The 26,898-nt window shown below is 40.9% G+C and overlaps 1 protein-coding gene across 1 annotated transcript; it reads right to left on the reverse strand.

The window, feature by feature from the left end:
* Nucleotides 1–5,555: 5,555 nt before the first annotated feature.
* RRP1B (ribosomal RNA processing 1B) lies at nucleotides 5,556–26,206 on the reverse strand. The gene is made up of 16 exons (XM_034059998.1): nucleotides 25,995–26,206; nucleotides 23,899–23,981; nucleotides 22,899–22,956; nucleotides 22,100–22,185; nucleotides 20,534–20,595; nucleotides 18,826–18,955; nucleotides 17,355–17,419; nucleotides 16,653–16,816; nucleotides 15,842–15,933; nucleotides 14,945–15,042; nucleotides 14,434–14,453; nucleotides 13,902–14,027; nucleotides 12,349–13,091; nucleotides 11,660–11,806; nucleotides 9,988–10,054; nucleotides 5,556–8,904 (listed from the first exon to the last, which is right to left on the reverse strand). The coding sequence occupies exons 1-16, from the start codon at nucleotides 26,125–26,127 to the stop codon at nucleotides 8,714–8,716; spliced, it is 2,265 nt and encodes a 754-aa protein (XP_033915889.1). The 5' UTR covers nucleotides 26,128–26,206; the 3' UTR covers nucleotides 5,556–8,713.
* Nucleotides 26,207–26,898: the final 692 nt, after the last annotated feature.

The following is a 26,898-nucleotide window of genomic DNA, read 5'->3' on the forward strand; positions in this document are numbered from 1 at the left end:
ATTTTGGATCAGAAATGCCACATGATGTGTATTTGTTTTATAAAACATGGTAACAGCTGGAAAAGAACAAGGACTTTTCCTGGCAGTGGGAATAAACCTCTCAGTCATGAACTGCATCTCTCAGCAGTTTGTCCTGTGCATGTCTTGCATCACATGCTGTCATCTTGCAGTCATGAGTCACTTGCTTCAGCTCCCACTGCTGAGGGATATAGCTTGGCAAACCTACACAGCTTATTCCCTGAGGAAATGTGCACACAAAGCAGTGGGAAGTCAGGCCACTGCTGTGCTCAAAACAGAACAGATTTACATTTGAGTTCAAGCTGCAGGGTGTACATGCTAAGTTGACTAATACCACATCTATTTCTAGTCCTGTTATCTGGATAATGGTAATTTTGTGTTCTTTTCTTTCAGTGGTTACAAAAAGATTTTCTACTTTAAATTAACCTTTAAACATCTGCATGAAATACAGTAAATTAGAAACAAACTATGTAATTTTTCCAGTTAGCATGATTTCACTAGTTAGCAAAATAGTGATAATGGAGGGCAGATTTCAAGTGTCTGAAATACGGTAGTTCTGTTAAAGGCTGGAAATTCCTTTCTGATTTGTTTTTGCTTTTGTCTGTGTTATTAGGGGACAATTCTTCCCACTATTTGTAGCTTTGACCATTGAGACTAGTAGCAACAGCTAATCTGTGTGGTTCTGAAGGTCTTCTGGTCTTTCCTTCTTATTACAAAAATACAGGATAAAATTAGCAGACATTAGTGGGACTAGGATTTCATACCAAATTCTCATCAGGAATTTCAGAGTGATCCAAAGTTTGCTAGATTTAGCAGTTTCTAGTACTTTATTGGTTCAGCACCCATTAGTACCTAAAAAAGAAATTAAAAAAAGAGAAAAAAGAGAAGCCTGAATACTGCTCTACTCCCCTCTCCAGAACTGCAATTCACACAAGTAGCCAAAGATACAAAAATTCAGTGGAACATTAATCATTAGTTTCCAATCTTGGAACATGAATGATGAACAATTCTTTTCTGGAACTCAGCTCAAGATCCTCTCAGCAAATACAAGCAATTAATAGACAGTCCCCCAGAACTCTACCAAATGTAAAAGGCATAAAATGACAGCCTATGGCTACAGACTGTTAGCATAACATGAGTAATGCAATTGTGTGCAAGCCACAGAATCTGGATTTGGTTTTCTGAAAAGTGAGAGACAGAAAACAGAATGTTGTTTTGGTCTCATTTCAGTCTCTCACCTAAGTGAAAACAAGATGCTTCATACAAGATTCTTTCTTATGAGGATCTTTCATATTCCTAAAATTGGTATTTTGAGATTGAAGGAGAGAAGAGAGAACTTTTTACATAAAACTCACAATCACAACATAGTGAAAAACATCTAGCAAGATATTGGTAGGTTTTATAGCAAAGATTTTTTCTCCAGGACAACCAACAACCTTTAAATAAGCTAAACTGACACAGAAAGGATATGAAAATTGCATGAGATAAATAGGAAAAAACCTAAAAGTTGCCATTTGGTCCTGGCAGATGAGTGAGCTGCCTGTCATTATCAGCAGGAATAATAAGTTCCTTAGCCAGTTAATATCATTGTCCACAGCTGGTTAGAAATAATCAGTAAAAATATCAGCATCATATGCAAGTCCTGAACAGTGTCAACTGCAAACTCCTGTGCCTGATGTTAAAATGCAATACAATATTTCCTGCTCTTGATAAGCAACTGTGTTGGGAGTTCAGGCCCTCAATGGCCAATTTTGCAGCTTGTGAACATCAAACAGTATTTTCTTCCCCTCTGGCCATAAAGGGTTCCTGGGTGGATTTCTAAGGAAGAAATAGTGGGCATGTTCTGCTATCTGTCATTCTATTTGAAGGCAGTGCAGACCTCATAAATGATTCCTGTTCTTCCTTTCAAAGGGATTAATGACAGGGAAAGACTTGAGGGTTTCTTTAAAGAAACAAAATTATGCCGTAGCAATACTTTGCTGTGGCAAGTACACATTATTGGATTATGCAAGTGTTTACAGTTTCAGCCTTCATTTTATAGCAGATGTCTCCCAGATGTTTACCATAATACAAAGCCTAAAAAAACACGGGTCAAAACTGGAATAATATCTGCTCCCTCAACTGACTGTGGAATTCACTTCCCTGGAGATCCTAACTCTGGCACTTCCACGTGTTTCACAACTATGTCTCAGAGAAGTAGGATTAGAGTTGTGGTCAATGGCGCAGAATCTAGCTGGAGGTCTGTGACTAGTGGAGTCCCTCAGGGGTTGGTGCTGGGACCAGTGCTGTTTAGTATTTTCATCAATGACCTGGATGAGGGAACTGAGTGCACCCTCAGCAAGTTCGCTGATGACACTAAACTAGGAGGAGTGGCTGACACACCAGAAGGTTGTGTTGCCATTCAGTGAGACCTGGACAGGCTGGAGAGTTGGGCGGGGAGGAACATGATGAAATTCAACAAGAGCAAGTGTAGAGTCTTGCATCTGGGGAAGAACAACCCCATGTACCAGTACAGGTTGGGGGTTGACCTGCTGGAAAGTAGTGAAGGGGAAAGGGACCTGGAGGTCCTGGTGGATAGGATGACCATGAGCCAGTAATGTGCCCTTGTGGCCAAGAAGGCAAATGGCATCCTAGGGTGCATTAGAAAGGGTGTGGTTAGTAGGGCAAGAGAGGTTCTCCTCCCCCTCTACTCTGCCTTGGTGAGGCCTCATCTGGAATATTGTGTCCAGTTCTGGGCCCCTCAGTTCAAGAAGGACAGGGAATTGCTTGAAAGAGTCCAGCACAGAGCCACAAAGATGATGAAGGGAGTGGAACACCTCCCTTATGAGGAGAGGCTGAGGGAGCTGGGTCTCTTTAGCTTGGAGGAGACTGAGGGGTGACCTCATCAATGTTTACAAATATGTAAAGGGTGGCTGTCAGGATGATGGAGCTAGGTTTTTTACAGTGATATCCAGTGATAGGACAAGGGGCAATGGGTGTAAACTGGAGCATAGGAGGTTCCACGTTAACATCAGGAAGAACTTCTTTACTGTAAGAGTGACAGAGCACTGAACAGGTTGCCCAGGGGAGTTGTGGAATCTCCTACGTTGGAGATATTCAAGGTCTGCCTGAACAAGTTCCTGTGTGATGTACTCTAGGTTACCCTGCTCTTGCAGGGGGGTTGGACTAAGTGATCTTTTGAGGTCCCTTCCAACCCTTGGGATTCTGTGATTCTGTAATCAAGGTTTCTCTCCGCATTCCCCTGTAGTTTGTAAAGAGCAAAATTTCCTCTCATATATTTTAGTATTGTATCCTCCTCTGAGCAAGATCACAGAGAAGGGTCCAGGTTGAAGCCTGACCAAGCCTTCATTAAACTAAAGCTTTCTACAGCAGAAGGTGATTCTAAGAAATCATACACCCAGAAATCTCACTGGATTTCACGGAAGAGTCTGGCCTTTTTGCCATTAAAATCTCGAACTCCCAGTCTCAGTCTTTTCCCTCATTTTAATTTTTTGTCTTTCTGTCCTTGTATGCACATTTTTGTGCTGACTATTACATTCACCATCATGTTAGTCTTGGTAGTCTTCAGGGGCAGCTTTTCAGCAACAAACATTGCAGGCATGCAAACAGTAGAGTTTCCAAGACTGCAGAACTTGTACCCACAGTCAAAATCAGTGAGCAGAATTCAAACCTCCCAGGGCTTTGCTTCGATTATGCAAGACAAATATCTGAAAGAGAAATATAAATAAGGACCAGTTTAGCCTAGGAACTGTGTAACAACACTGAGTTTCACATTCTATGTGGAGCCTTGTGCTGAAGCCACTGGAGTTGTTTTGAAAAAGCTCTGAACTAGAGGAGTATCTGCTGCTGTTGAATCCAAAACAATGTGGTATTTCAGAAGAACAGCATACAAATCCTGAAGGAATGTTATTAGTAAGTGTTCTTCTTTGTTAAGTCTCAAAAAGGAGCCAATACACAGCTAACTCTAGGAAGGATTTAAAGCTCCTTTTCTGGCTGACATGACTACAGAAGCCCTTCTCTTACCTGAGTGGGAATTTATATAATCATGTACACAGTCGTTAAAGATGCCTGATTACAGCAGACTGGTCCAATATGCTGAAGTTACTTTAGAGATCACAGAATGGTCATGTTAATAAGTTTATCTGTCAAAACCATATTTTTTAAAGTAATGGAATCCACACTTTTAGTTGGGTTTTTTTTTTCCCCAGAAAGGGTTTCTATGGTACAGCTTTCAGTTCTACAACAGATCATATTAATCGTGAAAGAGGCACTACATTTCTCCTTGATTTCTAAGGTGAAAATAAAATGTAAAATGTGCTTGTGTTACCTTGCAGACTGTTGTGTGGACAGGTATTTCCTGCTTTCTTGGAAACACCAGTCAGTATGGATCATTGAAAAGGCCATCCAGGTCCAACCTGCTTGCCTGGAGCCCATGAAGAAGCTCAAGGGGCACCAAATCTTAGTGATCCCCTGGAGTTGAGGGCAGGCACTACAAGTTTTGCTGTGCAGCATTCCACCAGAGTGAATTAAGTTCCTCAGGTGGCATGAAGGTGGCTGAAAATATGGCAGGAAGCAGTATCTTGCTCCCCTGGCTGAACTACAAATGGCAATTTCCACCTGACACCCTGTATAACGAAAGCCTACATGCAGCACTTAGTTTAGTTTAATTTAGTATGCTTTCACTGTGTCTTTCAAGGCTGTCAACATATACTTACCACCTAGAAACAGAGTAAGTCACAAAATGGTTTGGGCTGGAAGGAACCTTAAAGACCATTTAATTTCACCCCCCCTGCCATGGGCAGAGACTTAGATGTGTGAATTATTTTAAAGATGTAACAAGAACATCACTTTCACAGAATTTTGTTCTGAAGGTAATCTGTTTTCATTTTACCTGAGGATTTAGGTTTCAATTTTACTAGTGCCACTGTTGTGGATAGGTCACTCTTCTTTGTCTGAATAAAGCTGGTTTTTTTGTATTTCTGAAAATTCTGTGCCTGTCAAGAAAACATGATTAATTTTTTTAATTGATCCTGTGCAATTTCGGGGCCTGTCAGTACCCAAGATGGAGATGCAGCACTCTAGGCAGGATTCCTGTACATATGTAATTCCATATGGTGTGCTGTTGCTAACAAATGAGCAAGCAGCTTTCAGTGTCTACCTCTTACCTACTTTGGCATCTGCACAATTATACCTCTGAAGGAGACACCTTGCCACATTATCACTTCAATTACCAATTTTAATTGTCAAGGAATGACAGCGTGTGATCTAGTTGTTTCTCCTGAGCACTCTTTCTATCTATGGCCTAATTGCAGAAGTCAGAAGCTCAAGGTGTATGGACAGGCACAGCCTTACTCACTTCTGATGTGTGAGTCTCCATCAGTTTAAGTTATTTATACAACAAAAATAAAATAAGAAAGCACATGCATGCATGCAAGAACAACTTCCTTTGTACTTTCAGGTGTCCCTCCACAATGGTACCCTCCCATCTCCCAGCCCCCAAATTTACCAAAATTTATAAATTTACCAAAAATACAATGTCCACAAAGAGATGGTTTATTGGACTAGACTAAATGGTGTAATGCTTCACAGCATTACACTCTGTTCGTAGTAAGAACTCCGTCGCAGAGGTACATAAAATGACACACGGAAATTTTTTTTCTGCCTGTAAGTCTAAGCACAGGAAATAAATGACAAAAAGGGTATTTGTTGCTTTCCAAGTGACACAGCTTTGATAGACTATAAAGATCCTGCATACCCAATACTTTAAATATAATGTCAACTTTTTGCCTTGCTGTATTCATTTTGTGCTTTTGTGGTCTCTTGAAGCTGTAAAGGATTATAAACTATTAGAGACTGGTAAGTATAAAGTTGATCAGATTCATGACAAAAATGTAGAGACAATCATTACAAAGTACTGTTTTTTAAAAGGTATGTCACACTGACTTTGACTCAGACCATGACTGGCAGCTCTAGAGTTGGAACAACACTATGAAAAAACCTATGAAGTGACATCAAACAGGTCAGATCAGTTTTTCTTTTCTTGTTTCCTATCGGATACATTCTGTCTTTACAGTACTATCGTGTCTGTGCAGTGAATATCCCAGATGTTACATTCTCCTTTTTTTGAGTTTTTGTCTTCAATGTTTATTGGAATTGTCATTACCAAGTATTTTGGGTAATGTATTATATTTAACCCAATAACTGATTAACCCAACAACTATTAAAATGCATTGACAATGCTTGGGTTTTGTTTGTAAAGTTGTCCTGAATGAAATTCCAGACACCACTGAAGACAATACATACTACATATGTATAATTACAAAAGATCCCACCAGTTTCATGGCCCAGATGGCTTATGAATGAATCCCAAGAAGCAATCACATCACAAAAATCTCAGATAAAAACCTGACTGCCATTTTTGCCCTCTCCATTTAGCACTGTGGGCAACAAAATAATTGGACAAACAACAGGTTCAATGGATCCACAAGCAATAGAAAAAGATCCAGACAACCATTTAAATACATTTTCATAATACGTTATATGTATTAAAAACAAAACCAAACCCCAGTGTGTCCTGATCCTGGATTTTAATGCACACCCCAGATCCACCTTCTGATTGCAACTGTACCCCTGGAATAACGTGGCATCTTCAACCTATGGCATTAACAACCATGCACATACAAATGCTTTTACGCATATTCCACAAGACACTTCTCACTCACAGTACAAGATGAACATTACAACATATTGAACAGTCTGTTGAATCCTACTTATCATTGTCTTGTCAAAGAAATCCATTATGCTAATATACAATGAAATATTTTAAAAACATAAAAACCAATAATTGCTCAAATAGCAAGTATTATTAATTTTATCAGATGTATTCTCCAGAGTTCTTTACTGATCAATCAAACCAATACAAGCTAAAACAAAACCAAATGAAATTCAGTCCTTCACTTTAAATGAGAAAAGACAAGAGCAAAATGACTTTCTGGTGGAAAATGAACCATTGCAAAAGTAGTGCAAGAACTGGCAGAGATTACAATTGAGCAACTGAGACCAACCTGCAATTTGCAAGTACATGGGTGTTTTCAAGAAATTCTAGATGAGCTAGAAGTTTTAAAAGAGCAGTTTTAATCCAGTTGTTTATGAGGAGTATTAAAGGAGCATCAAGGACTGGTAAGAAGTAGTGCTAAAATATGCATATATATTATGTCACAAAATTTATTTTTGCTGGCTGAAGCAGCTGTATGTTCACCAGTTATTGGAAGATATGATAATGAAGCAGGCCTACCCTGTCTCTTACAGGGTCACAGAAATATCTGATGGGAAGCTTCATGAATAGCTTTTCTCTGGCACCAGGTTGTGCTTTGAAGCTGAGGTGTAACGCCAATACCTGCGGCAAAGCCTCTGCCTCATTCACATAAGCAAAACTTCCAAATAAAGATTTCAAATTTTCCAGTAGTATCAAAAATGTTTTTAGTTGCATTTGCTCCCTCCATCCTCACAGTTCCCCCTCAGAATACATTAATGGTCTCTCACAGAAACATACCTCATTCTTTACCAAAGAAGCAAGGAAAAAACAAAACATATGCTGTAGTAATAAAATATCCAAATAAAAAACTAACACAAGGAAATGCTGCAGAAAGAATTATTCTGGATCTACATCAAAACCAAAAACAAGCTGCCCAGGCTGTAAAGTTTTACCCTGTACTGAGAGACACCAAAGCTTTTAGAGATGTGTGTCTGAACAGAAGACACACTGCACCAATCTAGCTGACTTCAGTACAATCAGAGGTTCATTCACTGAATGAGATCTGAGTTCTGGTAACATGTGATAACAACAGCTGCTAAAGTAGAAAATTAGGAGTCTTGTCAGACCTTCAGGAAAGACAGCAGTGGGGGTGTGGGAAGACCTGGAAATAACAAACATTTCTCCTGTGTGAAAGTCTTACTTCGGTTACAGTAAAAAGGAGCCAGCTTACAATATGTCAAGTGTAAGCCAGCTTTGGCACTTGTGTTACTGAAAATAATGTGGTGACTGCTCCCTACACAGCAGGCAACCAGCTGTGAAGGTTTATTTACAACAGTGACCACTTGAGCAGCGAGACATTTCTTATCCTAGGGAAGGGAAAGCTTGGCTTACTACCTGTAAAACTCCCAAATCCAACTGTTATTAAACAGAGACTTGAGGTAATCATTACTTCCAGAAGAATTAACAGGATGCCAAGGGCAACACATGGAAAACAGTGGGTAAAAATTTTAAAATACATGAGTATGTGTAAAATTACATTGTCTTTTTCCCTCTTCAACCCCATCCAATGAAAGACAATTTAATAGCATGAAGCGCAAGTTTTCTTAGACTGGCTGAAAAAAACCCCAGCCACTGGAACAATAAAACCCTGAACATTCCTTAATTAAATGAACAAGTCTCTTGGAAATCACATGGGCAGAGACCGCATTTTTTGTAGACCAAACCTGACCAGAGACTGGGTTTTGTTTCTTTTCTGTAAATAAAACACGTATTCCAAGATACAGCTGAAGTGATTTTAAAATAGCAATGACCCAGGTCACAATCAGAATTTTGTATATACAATCTGTATTAACTTAAAAAAATAAAGAAGTTCAAAATACTTCCAGAGAACATTCTAGGTTAGCAAAATGCCCTGTACAAAAGTAGGCCACATCTGTTGGTCTAAAATATGTCCATAGCAGTTGGTCTTTTCTTAGCCGATACAGTCAATGGTTTCTTCACATGAGGCTCTCCTGCTGGAGTGCCTGCAGGTGACTTCAGCACCCCATGACGGGGTTTCTGTTCAGGATTGAAAGCCACACGGGAGGGTCCTTCTGGGCTCACTAATATGCTTTTGTCAGTCTTTTTAAATTCTGTTGAAAAAAAAGCAACAAGTTAAAAGAAATACAACTCCTGGAATAACTGGGCCCATCAATCAAAGTGGAACTGCCCAATCCTGGAAGTCTGCTGAAGATCCTTAAGTCCATCAATAAGGATCAGAAACCTAAGATAGCCCAAAAAAAATGGAGAGATGGTGGTGAAGTACACCTCTTAGCAGACTGCCTTTGAGAATGGGGTCTGTTGCAATCCACAAAGAGGCTGTGAACTATTCCCCATGGTTTCAGATCACTGGAGAGTCTGGGCCTACTCTTCAGTAACAAGTGTTACAGCTATCCTGAAGAACACCACACCTGAGTTTAAAAGATGACAATGGATAAGAAGTATCTCTTCTCTGACTGCTAAACAGCGCTGCTCTACAGATTCTTGGTTATATTTATATATATATACATATATATTAATATAAAGACATATCTAAACACACTGCTCTCCATTTGAACTTGGCCTATAGCACACCTTAGAAAGCTAAAAGAAAAATAGCTAAATGAATACATGGCATACTTTTATGCTATTGAGCAAGACATTTATTTAACAGGGAAGACACTTCTGCTTACATGTGGGATCCTGACGAGAAGTGACTTTATCTACTCATTGCCTTTAATAAACGACAGGCAGCCAAGACAAAACTGAAACTTTGCTATTACACATCCTGAGTTTATGAGCGTATCAGAACCTTTGTCCTGGGAAACAGAAGTAAGCAATTAAGACTGTGAAGTGCATGTGTTTCTCTAAGAGGAACCCTGCAGAAGAGGCAGCTCAAGTAGATGAGTCTATTGCTCTGCTGCACTGTTTTCTATCCCTGTTTTCTACAAGTCTGTAATGCAGCACCCTGGAATCATGCCCAGTCCAGTTCTTGGGCCAAATGTTCTCACTTTACCATCTCCTCTGGACAGGAACTGAAGGATGATTGATAAACTGTATACAAATATTGAGACAAAAAAGGATCAGAATCATCCTGTTCTAGAGAGGTGAGGAATATAGCTATGTATGAGTGCATAAAGCTTCCCCCTTCATCAGCTACAAGAGATTGTAGAGACACACAGATGTGTTAGACTCACCAGCAGTCATATTCTTATTCAAGCCAAACGTGACTCTTTTGGAGCTGGATGACTGCAGCTTGTTCAGCTGTAAAGTAAAATACAGACATGAAAGAAGATGATTACCTGCACCCTAACAAAACCAATGCAAAGCAGCCTACACTTCCTTCATTTATTTAAACTCCCCCAGTCATCTAGCACTGACCCTACTAAGACAGCACTGCTTTTCTAACCAAGAGCAAACATATTCCATTTATAGAGAAATTACATACTCTCCTTAATGTCATTACATGATTCAACAACATGAAGATACATGTATTAAATGTATTAAATACACTGGCCCCACTAACTATTATATGATTCTATGATTCTATGACTGAAAAGATATGTGTTTAAAAGGTTTAGAAAAGAGGGCAGTATTTTGAAGCCCTATAATGTTGCCAGCCTCCAAAAATAGGAAGAAAGTCCCTTGTGGCTCAAAGTCCCTTAGCAAGACTGAAAGTCAGTTTTTGCTTTTGCTTCCTGTGAAATGAGCAGGTTCAGAATGGGGTCCTTACAGCAAGAAGGCATTTTTGAAAACAGGGGAAGGACGCAGAGATTTAAAAATGCCTTCCCTTCATTTTCTGAAACTCTGGAGCTATGTGTGACTCTGTCTACAAGAAAATGCAACAGCACTTCCATTTTTATCTGCTCGTGTTAGGAAACTAATGCAGAGTGGAAAAGACAGTAAAAAGGAGGTCATGCAATCTGCTGGGACTGGTGGCTTGGAAAGAGACCTGTGCCAGACTCAGCTGCCATCTGTGTTCGCTGATGACACTAAACTAGGAGGAGTGGCTGACACACCAGAAGGCTGTGTTGCCATTCAGCGAGACCTGGACAGGCTGGAGAGTTGGGCAGGGAGGAACATGATGAAATTCAACAAGGGCAAGTGTAGAGTCTTGCATCTGGGGAAGAACAACCCCATGTACCAGTACAGGTCGGGGGTTGACCTGCTAGAAAGGAGTGAAGGGGAAAGGGACCTGGGGGTCCTGGTGGACAGGAGGATGACCATGAGCCAGCAATGTGTCCTTGTGGCCAAGAAGGCAAATGGCATCCTAGGGTGCATTAGAAAGGGTGTGGTTAGTAGGGCAAGAGAGGTTCTCCTCCCCTTCTACTCTGCCTTGGTGAGGCCGCATCTGGAATATTGTGTCCAGTTCTGGGCCCCTCAGTTCAGGAAGGACAGGGAATTGCTTGAAAGAGTCCAGCGCAGAGCCACAAAGATGATGAAGGGAGTGGAACACCTCCCTTATGAGGAGAGGCTGAGGGAGCTGGGTCTCTTTAGCTTGGAGGAGACTGAGGGGTGACCTCATCAGTGTTTACAAATATGTAAAGGGTGGGTGTCAGGATGATGGAGATAGGCTTTTTTCAGTGATATCCAGTGACAGGACAAGGGACAATGGGTGTAAACTGGAGCATAGGAGGTTCCACCTTAACATCAGGATTTCTTCTTTACTGTAAGAGTGACAGAGCACTGGAACAGGTTGCCCAGGGGGGTTGTGGAGTCTCCTATGTTGGAGATATTCAAGGCCCACCTGGACAAGTTCCTGTGTGATGTACTCTAGGTTACCCTGCTCTTGCAGGGGGGTTGGACTAGATGATCTTTTGAGGTCCCTTCCAACCCTTGGGATTCTGTGATTCTGTGTGACCATATTACCTGTATGGGTGCCCCGGTGGAAGAGATGGCGATTCTTGCTTTCCTGAGGAATACCGCCTTTGGCAATGTTGTTTTTTCAAATTTTACAAAATCACTTCCTGGTTTTGCTTTCTTTTTCTTTAATGATGAGAGAGCAACACTGCTTTCCTGTAAAGGAGGAAAAGGAAAAAATGCTGTCAGTACAGAAGTACTGTAGTTAACTACACCTGGTACAGCAATCAGTGCTCAAAGCTTACCATATGTGGCTTCAGTAAATATTGCCACAACTGAGAGACCTAGTTGGTACTCACAGAAGCTAAACATCATGGTTAACTCTCAGGAGTTAATTTTGCAGTTAGCATGACTGAAAACAGAAGTCTAAGGCAACCTCTACACAGAAATAGGAAAGTCACTGCAAATCAAAGAAGGAAGAATTTGTAATACATTTCCCTGGCTCATCAGGGTGCAGACAAGTTATTTCAGCTGTGTAGCTGGCATACACTTTAGCGTTATTGCACTGGAGGGCATAAGACCAATGCAGTGGAGGAGGATTTCTGGAGAACTGAGTTCTTTTGGTGACAATGCATGGTGACATCAACATGCAGCCTGCCCATTAAGCCCCACACTCAAAAAGCTAAAGCCAAATCTGAAAATGAGCCTGACAGTTCATGAACAAAAGAACAGCAGAGAAAAGAGTGAGATATACGTACCCCTTGCCTGCTTTTCTTGCACGCAGTCTCCAGAACTCCATTGGCTTCCACAGAGTTTAGGACCTCTTTTACTCTTCTCTTCTTTTTCAAGGTTGCTGCTTTCTGGCTGGAAACTTTCATCCCTTCCAAACCAACTACCTTTGTCTTTGTCTTCAATTTGACCTTTCTGGCAGATACAAATTCAGAGTCTGCATCTCCAGAGAGGGTCCCCAGCAAGCCCTCCTTGTTGGATTTCATGTTGTTTTGTTGCAAAAGGGTATCCCTATTCACCAAGACAGCCTCACCTTTCTGTTTCTTTTTCACAACCTTAGGAATTAACAGTGTGACAGATGGGCTGACATCCTCTGTCTCACTGGCATTAGCTGGTCCGTTTTGACATGGTGGTTTTACAGGAACATTTTGCACTTTTGGATTAATTTTCTTCAACTGATTCTTTTTACTCTGTTCTGAGTCAGTCAGGCTGTTTTGCACAGAGATATTGTGATTTTCTCTGGTGTCAGTTGCTACATTTGTGGTCTCATTTGCCTCATTTACTAGCAATTTCTTTTTCTTTCTTTCTTTATTATTTTCTGGCACTTTTCCCTGGCTACAAACATTAGTTCCAGATGTTTCAGATGCTCCCTCCTCACAATTTCCATCAGCTGTTCCAGAATCAGCACTTAGGCTGTCCTTCTTCTTCCTTTTTTTCCTCTTCTTCTGGGGAACTGGTGCCTCCTTTACACTTGATATCTCTTGTTCATCCTCTAAATCCATCCCCAAAAGAATGCCATATGAGACAGATGTGAAACACAAAGATACAACAACTGAATTTTATCCTATTTTTTCCCCTTTTTAAAAATTTTTCATTTCTTCTAAACCAGGTGTATTAGTTTCCTCCTACCAGCCAGCACAAGTGTTTCAGTGTTTTACTGTTACAGCTGTTCAGGACACTGCAGTCCTCTGACATCTGGTCTAATTTATATTTTGCCGATCTTGCTTTATCACAGCTAACATCTCAGCTATTTCTAGGTAACCTTATTTTGTATAGCCATATTGCTAGAAAAAAGTTGTTACTCCCATCTGTTAAGATCATCAGAAGGACAGCTCAACGGTTCAGTAGTTTGGTGATATACTTGTGTATGGTTTGGCTTGTGACATGTCAATACAAGCCATAATGCTAGAGATACTTGCACTTGGTTCTTAGTAACTCTTCACCTTTCCAGAAACAGCCCCAAATTCCTACATTCTAACAATCATCCTACTTTAAGAAGACAGATGTGTTTCTGTTCTCATGCAATAAATGGAACTGCTCAGTGGAGCAATGCAAACAACTGCTTCCAGTTCTGCTTTTTTGATTAAAATTGAGGTAATGCTTACCTCAAAATTGTTAACAAAACTCTCACTACTTTCAAAGAGACCTTCGTTTCACATTTAACCTTCATCACAATGTGACACAAATCAGCACATCCTGAACAACAGGTTTGTCTTCTTCAGAACAGCTTGTATCTGATACTTTGCCAAATTATATGAGTGAATGCAGTCTGTGTCTCTTCCAAAGGCTGATCTTGCCTTACCTTTTACTTTTTCCATCTTGTTTTCCTTCCAAGGCTTGACAGCTTTTTTCTTTCGCCTTCTCCTGCTGAATTCATCATCATCTTCATCTGTAGAAACATCTTCAGGAAAATCTTGAGGGAAGATTCCTGTTGAGGAGGAAGGATAAAGTATCTGAAAACCAATAGTTCTATTTCTATGAACAGTTATGATGTTCATATACAGCATAACTTCCAATGAAAGAAAATCAACTGCTTGCTGCCCCTCAACCCAAAAGAAAATAATGAATGGTTCCTATTTGTTTAAGTAAAAATAATAATCTTTGTTTTAAGGACAAAGTAAAGTATTGCTCAAATTGTGAAGGGGATTTAGCCATCTCAGCAAAAAAATGTAATGTGTCTTAATGAGATTTCAAAAATCCACAAAGCCTCCAAAATCAATATTCTTGAAATACAAATTAAAAAAAGAAAAGAAAAAAAGGAAAAAAAAAAAGATTCATTATATATCCTTTAATGGAAAGAGACTACTGCCTCTGTATGCTGCTCAAGTCCTTACCTTCTGCTAAGTCCTGGAACCTGGAGGTGGGGAGGAAAGGAGAGAAGGAAAAACAAATCAGCATTATTGGTTTAGCACCAATAACAACACAAGCAACATAGTGTCACTGTACTTATTATGGTTTTGTCAGAAGAGGAACAATATATTTTACTCAGGAAATTACAAAGAGTTCAGCCCAGCGGAGACAGGCCTCAGAAATCCACAAATTTAAACCAAAGTACTGAGAAAACAGCAATTTAACTTCTCCCTTATCTGTAATACTTCTCCCATCACACGCAATCCTGCAGTCCAAATCCACCCAATGTGGACACACCTCAGGTAGCTGCAGTTGTCTAGTACCACGGAGTAACAGTAGCACAGGCTTCAGGCACCTTATGCATGTTATTCAGGGCTGTGAGACAAGGCTGCACTAGTGATACTGTCACAGGGTGGGTGGAGGATGGACAGAAAGCAGAGGAAAAGTTGTTCAAGACAAGGTGGCACATGCAAGGCGTATTTCAACAGAACTCACTTTTTGACCAGCTTGTACAGACGCTTTCTGTTAAGGGAAGGTGTATTTTTCTTGCTCGCCAATTCAAAGAGTTTGTCAGCAACAGCTCTGTAATCAAACTGTTGGAGGAAAGGGTGATACAGCTTTTGTTAGCTTACTCATGCAAGATAACCCGCTGCAACTCATCGACATTTCAAGTAGTGTTACATATCCTTTAAACAGCCACTTCCTTTAAATCCCAAATACTTTTTCTCTGTTGATATTTACTCCCCTTTCACACATGTATACTGACTTTTACAGATGGTTGCTTCATTAACAGATCAGCTGAAGTCAGTATATCACTTTCTCAAATGTTCCTAACCTTCATTCTTACATGAGAGAAGCCAACCAACTTCTGAACTCCATCAAATATTTAGGTAAATATCAGAATTAAAATGTATCATGTCCTAATTCTTGCTTGAAAGACACAGATGCATGAAGTGTATCTACCTGCATGTGTGTTTGATGGGTGGGTCTGTCAAAAACATACTGCACTGGAAATGAGTCTAAAAAAGCCCTGACTGTACCATATTACCCTCTCTCTTATAGTCAATGAAACTTATGTAGAATCCTTCAACACCCACGATGACTTCGATTTTACCATACATTTTTGAACTCTTGAAACAGGAAGGGAGGATTGGAAAGAGGAAGGTATGGGAGAGAGGAAAGAAGAATTCAGAATTTAGACATGGATTTTTTTTCTTATAAACTATTCAAGAGTACACCTGTTACATAAATACCACCTTACATTAAAGCAGAAGAAGATTAAAATTTTGTAACATGTTTATCTGATTAACACCCTTTACCTCTTGAAAGGGGTGGGAAAAAAGAAAACAGAGGGGGAGTATCCATAATGGAGCAAACAAACAAGCCACAAACCTGAAGAACAGTCCCAATACCACCACCTGTATTTTTATTAATATCCTTTGTTTTTTCAGAGCTCTGTGCTGATTTTCTTGACAAACATCTGCCTGTTATTATAAAAAAAAACAAAACTGAGTATTAATGGTTTGTCTGAGATAGCTTGAGATGGCTGCTTCATTAACAGAACAGTTGAACTTGGTATCACTTTGTCAAACCAAGACAGCATGCACTACTCTAACAGACAGAATAGCAGGTACATTTTTCATGTGCTCTTATGAAGTCTGGACTGTTTCAACTATTTTATGTCACCATTATGCAATACACAACTGTGGGATTCTCTAAGTGCCTTTTAAAAATTTCCCTCTGTACCAGAGTGTATCTGAATCGAAAATCTTCCCGCTCAGCTTCTTTTTTTTTTTTTTTTTCTATTTAAAATTTCCACAGAACACCAAAATCTCATCTTCTTCAAAAATGTTATGGATATCCAAGAGCCAAAAACCAGACTAGGTTATCATCTAGCATTGTTGCAGAAATACAGAGAACACTGATTTTTGTGACATGTTCCACCTGGTTTAGTGGAACGTGACCCTGCCCATGGCAGGGGGGTTGGAACTATATGATCTTTAAGGGCCCTTCTAACTAAACCATTCTATGATTCCATGTTCTTTTGGAGTCACTTTGTTTAAGCACATACGAACGGAAAACACAATTATTCCTCCAATACTTTGAATGTGCTTGAGTGGTTCAGAGCATAAATGTATTCTTAAGACACAGACATTTAAGTCCTAGCAAGTGTTACTAAGGCAATTTAGAACTTCCATCTCACCTTTGGTTTTAAGCACCTCTTCATTTTCCTGTTTGTCTTCTTCAGACACATCCTCCTCATCACTGTTGTTATCCAGTTCTTTCATCAGGTCCTCGATGGCATAGGGGGACTGATCCACAATGATCTCAAAGATACCAGTGGCTATGGCATGCAGCACACATCGACTGTGTTACAAGAGAGCAGAGATGAGAGTTGAAAGGCAAAAGCATACACAACCTCCCCTCTCACATGAAGAAATGGAAATTTGAGGGGCACAGGGAAAATGGGTAAAAAAAGTGGAAGAGCATATAGCTCTCCAGATGGGTAAAGTGAACCTGTTACTTCCTAAGTGTAAGTCCTTTAATCCAAACAGTGTCCTGCCAATACCTCCCCCTCAAATTTCACTGTGTTTACATGATGCGCTATATTACACTGCAACAACAAAGAATCTAACCAGCTCAGCTGATCTATGCATATTTAATAAAAAATAACCAGACAAAACCAACCGAGATCAATATAGTTCTTATAAATCCATGAATATTATTTACAGCTTTGATAAATGCAAGTTATCTTCAAATGACTATGTACATTGTTAGTAAAATATCATTCTTTCTCCACATTCTGAAGTTATACTATGACTCTTCTTTGATCCATTTATTACCATGTGTACATGCAGAATTTCTTAATTCTTAAGAAAAATATTTATGTTTTCATGAAACTTACTCCTTTGATTTGGCAGCAATTTTGCAGAAAGGTTCAATGAACTTGAGATTCTGGTCTGCTGTAAGCTGTATGATTCAAAAGAAAAAAAGAGTATAGTAAGTATTGTATGCGTACAATCAAATTCCTTGAATGTTTGGTATAGGGGAATCTTCTTCAAGAAGTTAAATCAAAGTCTTTCAGCATACTATCTACTTCCAACTGACAAAAGTATCCAGTGAGAGTTCTTGTTATCACTGCTACCACTAACTTCCAGATAGTCCCTGGAACCATTATAAAAATATTGACTGCTTTGCAGACTTTAATCTACTGAGCACAGAAATTCAACAAAGCTTCTTATTTTAGATGTGGAAATATGAGGCAGAGAAAAGGAATTTTGTGAGCTATCACAAAGAATAAGATCTGGGTTTCTCTTAACTGGACTGTGTGCGCCAAGATACTGTCAGCTACAGCAGCACTAAAGACAAAAGTCCTTCCCTAAATTCAACTCATGAGTATCAGCTGTGATTTCATATAGTCAAGGGACTAATTCCCCATGTATTCTGTGACTGACTCAACCCCGGTTTTGTGCTTGTGGAGCTTTATACATTATTTGGGCTCCAAGTGCAAGCACTTCTCTTGTGCAGACATCTTCTCCCTCACACTTCACAATCCAGAAACACAAAAGCTTTCAATACTGGCTGCAAAGGATACACATAGAAAATTGCAAACAGCTTCGCCCATTGCTAGGAGATGCATCAGATGCCAGAAACAAGAGGAGGCAAATGAGCAGAAGCCTGGAATGAAGTGTGGGGCAGCAGTAGCTCGCCCTAGTGGAGTAACAGCAGAAACTGGAGGAAGTTCAGCGACAGCTGCAGTTAACAGCCTTTCAGTTGCTGCAAAACCCTGCATCACAGTAACATCAACCAAAATTGAACACAACTGAAACCATGATATACAGCAGAGAAAGACAGTTGTCATTAGCAAAATGCACAACTGGATGCAGAGGGCAAATTGCTCAATGCACAGCCAACAAGATTTGAAGCTGACAATATGCAAATTACTAGACAACTTTGAAAGCACACTTTCTTCCACTATTAGGTGTTACACAGTCAGGCTTTGTCAGTTTTTGCAAAAGCAAAGACTGCCAAACATGTTCACACAAGGGAAAAAATGTTAAATCCTTTCTCTTGAAACAAACAAATGAAAATGGCCTCACTTTTCTATTGCTATTTCCAACCTTAATTTGGAGCACTATAACAGGAACTCAGGAGAGTTCTCAGGAGCTTGTGAGAAACGACTATATTCACACTGTACCCTATGAATAAAAGTAAATGCATAAATTGCAATAAGTCACTTCTTCACACTTATTCAATGTTGCTTTGATACATTTAAAACTTAAAAACCTACAGAATCTAAAAATTGTATTTCTTCTAAAATGTTGCATGCCACAGTCAACATTAATCAGAAAGAAAATGACAACGTATTTTCTAACCTCCTTTGCACCAACTTTAGCCAATTCATCCAGATAGATATCAATGAAATGTAACTTTATCCCAATGGGAGCACTGCTGTCAGGATCCATAACTTCTTTCATTTGTAGCTGCAGGAATAGCTCAGTTAGACTAGGGGGAAAAAAGGCAAAAAAAAAAGAGAAAAAGAACAAGATATTCATATTCAATTGCTCATGTCTTATTTGCTTTGAAAACAAACTTCAGTCATTCAGTTTTATCAGTTCTAAGATGATTATCCAACACTCATAAAAAAGACAAATTTCCACGTTAAAGCAAAATTTTAAAAACAATCTATCCATAATAAAGCTCTTTACAGTCTTGATTATATTGTAGCATCAGACAATCCACTCAACACAGTTTGATGAAAATCACTGTTTTAAAATTCACACCCAATTTGGACCGAGGTGTAAATGCTGTATGATTGATGGGTAGGAGGATGGAATTCTGCCATTTGAGCATGGTGTTCTGAAGAGACAGCTGTCAAGTGCATCCATCCCTAATGGGCTACACCTTGTAACCTTCCATTTTAGAAAATGATATTCATTTTGATGCTCACCCAAGGATTAAAGTTAACACTGATCCTTCTCAAACTCATTTTAACTGTGCAGACTTTGCCTTCTTTAATGCATGTTACCCACTGTCTCTTACAGCAAAACAATTACACTTGCTGAAGAACAGATCAAGGGCTAAGCTAAGCATAAAAAAAAATATCTCCATAGCTCAAGCTGGAAGAGACTGAGCTGCCTACAAGTACAGCTGTGGCTCTGTTCAGTTACTGACTTCTGGAGTACTAACAAATATTGATGGAATGCATGGATCAGAAACGTGCTGTCATTGCTGCATTTAAGCAACAATTGGGATTTTTTTTCTTTTTTTTTTCCTGAGGCCTATCCTTGTTATCTTTCAGCAAAATGAAGCTTTGTATATTCCATGCTTCTCTCCACCATTCTGTGGGACGTCCTGAAATTTTGCCCAGAAGACACGCCTTCAGTTCCAAAGAGAATTTAAAGCATTACAAAACCACAAAGATTATTTCAGTTTTACTTTAAAACTCTTTTCTTCAAAAGCATTTTAAAAGAAAAGAGAAACGGAAGACATGCTAGGCAGCTTCTAGGCTCACCTAGGAGGGAAAGGCAGCTCCTGACCTGCCTCACTCTGCAAAGAAAGGAATCATGATCTTCTCTTTCTACATTGTGGTCTCTGGTGGCAAAGGGCCTCCAGGCCATCTTCCCAGTGAAGCTGGAAAAAGGGAGGCCAAAGCCCCAGGTGATATTCCACTGATAGCAACCCTCATTAAATCAGTCAGATCTAACAACCTCCATGAGACACCTGGAGCCCTCAGATTTCATGGCTGCTTGGAATACCAGACAACGAGCTCCTATGTTTAGGTTTTGCATAAGCATACATGAATTACTTTCTCCAATCTCTTTCTGTGAAACATGCACTAAATGGCTTAGGTGAATGTCAGCTATCGATTGCAGTGTGTATTTAACTTAATGAAGAATAAACACCTAATTTTGTTTCTAAACTACCTATCATAAGTGATATGGAGAACAAATAAGCCTTTAGTCTAAGACTTCACAACAATGCCATTTATGGAGAAAAAGGATCTATTAAATGAAAATACATTTGATAAAGGTAAACTGGGCAACTTCTTTATGATGCAACTACATTCAGAAATCTGCTTACCTTTCATCCCATTCATTTCTTTTCAGCACTTCAAAGGACTGCCTCAAAACCTTACGCATTAGCTGCGAAGTACAAAATATGTTACATGTTTTTGAAAATTAAGGAGTTACTGACTATAACATGAACAGACTACTTAGTAAACCTCTTTGTAGCACAAGGTGGAAAACTTCCTGATATGAACATTTTGTGAGACTTGTCTATCATGTCAAGCAACAGAAAGATGCTGTGAAGCTCAAAAGACATTAAACTATTTTCATACCATAAGTCCAGAAAAATTCATGACCATTTCTACTATACAGCTTTCTCTTCAACCATCACCCTCATTTCTTCATTAAGTGCTGCCAAATCTAAAAAAAAACCTCACAGCTTAAACTGCAGACAACACTATGGGACAGGTGATAAGAATAATTTTATTTACTTGAAACTTGTACTAAGAGACAGCCGTATGTAGAACAGCTACACTGAACTGGCTCAGGACACTTCACTTACTGAAAGACCTGATTTCTGCACATGGTAGGGGATGCGATTACCCACTCAATGCCATGCTCTTTGGCCCAAGTGTCCATAAGGTTGTTCTGGAAATGAGTCCCATTGTCTGATTCAATTCTCTCTGGGGTACCGTGTCGCCACAAAATCTGTTTCTCAAGCCCCAGGATAGAGTTCCAGGCAGTGGCGTGGGGCACAGAGTATGTTTCCAGCCATCTGGTGGTTGCTTCCACTACGGTAAGCACATGTCGCTTGCCTTGGTGGGTTGTGGGAGTGTGATATAATCAACCTGCCAGGTCTCTCCATATTTGTACTTCAGCCATCATCCTTCATACCAAAGAGGTTTCAACTGTTTGGCTTGCTTAATTGCAGCACGTTTCACAGTCGTGAATAACCTGGGCAATAGTGTCCATTGTTAAGTCCACACCTTGATCACAAGCCCATCTGTATGTTGCATTTCTGCCCTGATGGCCTGAAGTGTCATGGGCCCACCAGGCCAAAAATAATTCATTGAGAAACAAAAACCAGCAGTGAATGTGCCTGCCATTAACTTCTTTCAAAGAAATTAATGTGATTGTTTAGTTTATTAAAGTAGGTCTTTTAGAATTCTTCTCTCACTGATTTTACTGTTTTTTTTTTAATACAGTGTTTCCTATAGAAAGAATTCTGATAGCTGAATGTACAACAGTGAATACTTTGGTGGCAGAAAGTTTGGGTTCTAGTGATAACTAATTTATAAACAGTAATAAAAAAGTCTGATCTAAGTAACTGATGTGGCTGCAGCATCCTCTGAGACAGTATTTATATTCTGTATAGAAATAAATGAGAAACATCACTATATTATAAAGAAAGGCAAACAAGTTATTCTATGAAAGCACTTGCAACATGACATATACCATTATCAGCTTTAGATTTGCAGTGGTGAGTGAAAGCCTTAAAACAAGTATCTCTTGCAATGCATAAAGAAGATGATCACTTTTCTTCTCTTGCAATATACATAAATGCATGTGCACAAAGCAGCCTTTTAGCACACGATGGCTACACCTTTTCTTGCATAAACCAGCTACAACAGAGAATTACCATATAGTACTTATCAAGACGCAGACTGTCTATCCCATTCCATTCACGGTTCATAGTTTGCCAAAAGGTCTGAATGAACAGGCGTCCTGTGAGAGAGTAAGAAAAAAATCCCTGCATGTCTGGCACAATGGTTTATTTTGCTAACCTAGAAGAATCTCAAGAAATTACTTCAATATGAGAAAGGGATGCATTCCCCAAGAGATTTGCCTAGTGACAAGGATATTGCTCTGGAAAGACATGCTTGAGACAGGTACAAGGACATGTCAATTAAACTTCAGCACATAAGGAAAGGCACACAGCCACTTTTAAAGATATGTAATCACAGGACTAGCTTTGTATCTATTTTGTGTTATATATGCACAAATAAAAATATACATTCTGCACTCGTTTCTACCCATGCAAATTTTGGCATTGACTGAATGCTCTATTTCAAGTGCATTTTGAGCACTAGGTGCATAATAGCTCACAAAACAAGGCTGGGTTTGAGTAGGCAATGCACACAACACGTAAATCTATGCAGAATGGCAAAGTAAGGGGACAAGTTTACTTTGCTACACACCCTGCAAAGTCTCATCTTTATCACCCTGGAGATACAACTCTTCTCCTGCAACAACCACAAATTGCATCTCATGCTTCTCTTAATGCAATCACACACACCAGCTGGACAAAAAGCAAAGAAAAAAAAATCCAAAGCAGCACCTGTATCTATCTTTCTCTACTCTGGTACTGTGACAATAGCCTCAAAATCATCCAAGATGAAAGTTCTTTAAAAAGCATTAGATAATGAAATAGCACTTACGGGTCTCTGTATTCTCAATTGAGTGGATAAGCTGTGAGATATTGTTTGCAAGTTCCTCCTAAAGTAAATAAATACATTTAGTATAGCACATTTCAGAACTTGGTCTCACTAAACATGCAACCAGAAACCAGCAAGAAGTATGAATATCATGAAACATCCTTAAAAATGAAGAATATTCTCCTAACAGCTACTTTAGTATGGCAGTTATCCTCCCACAGAGGTTAGGTCAGCTGTAACTGAAGATTCAGGGGTACCAAACCCTGTTTATTTTGCCAGATCTCTGCATAAATCATCTTTTTGACAGCCGACAAAATTTAAATTAGGAGGAGAAAAACCCTATGTGCTTGAATTAGCAAATAATGTAAAGCTTCAGGGGTACTCTTTCATATAGCGTAATTCTAGGTGGAGGTCTTTGTGCTGTGTGTGAGAGAAACCACATTCATGCAAACAGACAAGTGATTTGAAAACTGGTGAAGTGAGGTTACTAAGATCTGGGACTCCAAAACTGGTATTTTTTTAAAGTAGGGAGAAAAACTGCTGGTAGTTGACTAAAGTCAGTCTTGGAGACAAAGTTTGGGGTAGTGGAGAGGAAGTGGTACCAAACTAATAAAGAAAGGGAAGTATGACACTTTCAAACTAGGCTAACCAAAGGTTGCACATACACGGTAGTTGCAAATAAGGGCAACCTGCTATCACTGTATTATTTCCACCAAATCAATGTACTTGACAATGGTACATATTTCAGTTCTGGTTTTGGAAGGTAAACAGCTACACCTGCCATTCAGCGGGTGACTCCAAACCTGATGCCATTCATTCTGTCCACGTGGTGAGGGTCATGCAGGTGCAGTCACCTCTCCTGCACATGCCAATTAAGGGCAGCAGGGTAAGAAAAAAATGAGTAAAACTCACTATGGTAATTTTCACTATTCTCAATTAGTATTTGCCTAATGTGTATTTTAGAAAAGACACGCTCAAGCAAATATAAAACCTGTTACTATACCTGCAGCAGAGGTTTATCCTGCATCCACATACAATAGAACAGGCCTTTCCATATTTTCAGCAGTTCTTCCTGACTGAAACCACCTACAGTAAAGAAGTCAGAATGAAAATTAAAGAAAAAAAAAACAAAACCAAACCCACATTTCCACCAAAGTATTTTCATGCAGCTTTTTCTCCAAGTCCAGAGAAGGTGACCTTTGTTTTAATATTATTAGCTTGAATAGTATGTAATAATAAGTAAATCTAAGAGCTCTGGAAATTAGTCACCCTTTTTTTCTACTCATCTGCACTTCACGGTAGGCTGACTGCAACATGTAAAAGCTTCACATCCCAACTGACAATTTCCCTGTGGTTATTTTCTGTTATCTCAAGGCATCAGCTTAACCTGCAACTCCTTCGCCTGGTTAGAGCACTCCTGTCCATCTGGTAGGCTACTTCCACAAACCTAAAGGAATCCGCACTTTGCAATGAGAGAAGAACAGAGCACTACTGAACATGCAGAAGCCACGTCCAGCTTAGGAAGTCTCCAAAGCTAAAAATAGCTGGAGGCTCAGAAAATTCTGGGAAGAATACAAAACACACTCACTTGCTCTTATTAGTCCCCAGGTAACCCCCAGATCTATAGCGACTGTCAGAAATGGGACAATGGGGTATTTGGCTCTCTGGCTTGACCCTGTTCTTACGTGCTCTTCCTTCTGTCAAATGTGGCTAATGGATCAAATACTATTTGGAAAGGGAAGAGGGTAAAGGGAAGAAACAACATCTATTTCTCAGCATCTTTTCAAGGAATTAACTCAGGTTTGACCAGCATTCCAGTTTCAGTCTAGTTCTTGGGGTGCCAAGTTTAGACTGGCTTCTTCAAACCCAAAGGAGTGTGTATGCATAAACCTCCATACATTTCTCAAATGTTGTGGGAATGTTTACTAGGGTCAGTCACAGTACCTGCATATGCTCATGACCAGTTTTTTCTCCCATATTGTGTCCAGCTTGCAACATAACATGCTCAAAAAAGCAGTCCAGAAACATCACAGAATTGCTTGGACATCTCTGTACTGTGCTCCTTATCACTCCAACAGGAAGGTTTACTGAACTGGATCCATGCATTCACACATTGCTATGATTCATAAGTCTCCTACAACCAGTGTCCATAAGGAGAGGGTGCACAGAAGGCACCTTCTGGTGCTGGCAGCTTCAGAGAGGCCTAGCTAGACAGTAGTTGTCTCCAGGTACACTACTGAAGTCTCCATGCACTGGACTCTTGGTTCTACAATTACAATACACAGCTCCAAGTAGGATTATAAACCCTGATAGAGAAAACCTTTTCATACCATGAATGTGGAAGTAACGGGTTACCCAGATAAACTGAACAGGTAACAGCAAACTGACTGCAATTGTACAAATGCTGAAACACTCCTGGGCTTTTCTCAATTCCCTTCAATGCTCCTGAATATCTGTCACAGAAACAGGCAGCCATCACCCCACCAAGCAGCACCGCAGAAAATAAAACGCTATGCTCCATGTACTGGGCTGGGTTCAGTCTGCATCAGCTCAGTGCATTTAGGTTCTGCTCCTGGAAGGAGAGTGCGTAAGCTACACTGCATCGATCCCGGCAATGTTAATGCTGCCAGCAAAGCCCACCCCATCCCGAGTTCTCCAGCCCCCTGAACCGCTGTTGGGCCCCGGCTTGCCCGCGGCCAACAAGGGGAAACTTTATGGGCGTGTATCCTTAAAGCCCTTGGCTGCCCTAAGGGCTGCTGGCAGCGTGCGGCGCTTGCGGTGTCACCGAGACAAATACTTCCTACAATGAAAAATGCGTAAAAAATTACCGTCCCCCAAACCAAAACCAAACCCTAAAAATCCTCTGAAGACCCCACAGGTGGCGGCCCGTCAATGAGGGCTCCGGTCGGGATACCGGCTCTCCGCTCCACGTGCTTCCCCACCCCCCGCCAACCTGCGGGGCCGCCGCTTCAAGCCTGCCGCGCCGCTGACGGCACCGGCACAGCCCCGCCGGGACCCCACCACTGCGGTCCCCATCTGCCCCACCGCCCCCAGGCAGGGCCATGCCTGACCGCGCCGCCCGACCCCGCCGGGCCCTACCGGCTGCGCGCTGGGTCCGGACGCTGATGTAGCCCCGCAGCTTCTTCAAGGCGCGGTCCCGGATGCGCTTCTCGTTTGCTGCCAGCCGCTGAGCGAACTGGATCTCGGGCGGCTGCACGGCGGCGGGAGCCATGGCCAATCCCTATCCCTGTCCCCGTCCACCCCGGTCGGGCCGTCCGGTCCCCACCGCGGTGAACCGTGCAGAGCGCCGGCTGATGGCGTCACTCATAGCCCCGTCGCGCGTTTGGGTCGTCATCACGGGGAGGGCACCGCGGCGGTCGGGGACGGCTTCACCGCGTGGCTGAGGCGTGGCAGGCGCACAGGGGCCAGCCAGAACCGCTAGAGTTGTAAGGGACCTCTGGAGATAATCCGGTCCAACCCCTGCCAAGGCAGAGCCACCCAGAGCAGGTTACACCGGAACATGTCCAGGCGGGCCCTGCATGTCTCCAGAGAGGGAGACTCCACGACCCCCCTGGGCACCTGTTCCAGTGCTCTGCCATCCTCAACATAAAGTTCTTCCTTGTGTTGAGGTGAAACTTGTTGTGTTTTAGTTTATGGCCATTGCTCCTTGTCCTGTCACTGGGCACCACTGAAACGAGTCTGGCACCATCCTCCTGGCACCCACCTTTGAGATATTTATACACACTAGTAAGATCCCCTCTTAGTCTGTTCTTCTGTAGACTAAACAGGCCCAGCTCCCATGATGTCTCCTCACAAGAGAGATGCTCCAGACCCCTGATCATCCTTGTGGCTTCCACTGGACCCTCTCCAGTAGCTCCAGCAGTAGTACTGAGGAGCCCATCACTGAACACAGTTCTCCAGATGTGGCCTCACCAGGGTCGAGTAAAGGAAGAGGATCACCTCCCTTGACCTGCTGGCAACACTCCTACTGATGCACCCAAGG

The sequence above is a fragment of the Melopsittacus undulatus genome, chromosome 2 (assembly GCF_012275295.1).
Source record: "Melopsittacus undulatus isolate bMelUnd1 chromosome 2, bMelUnd1.mat.Z, whole genome shotgun sequence".
Lineage (NCBI taxonomy): Eukaryota > Metazoa > Chordata > Aves > Psittaciformes > Psittaculidae > Melopsittacus > Melopsittacus undulatus.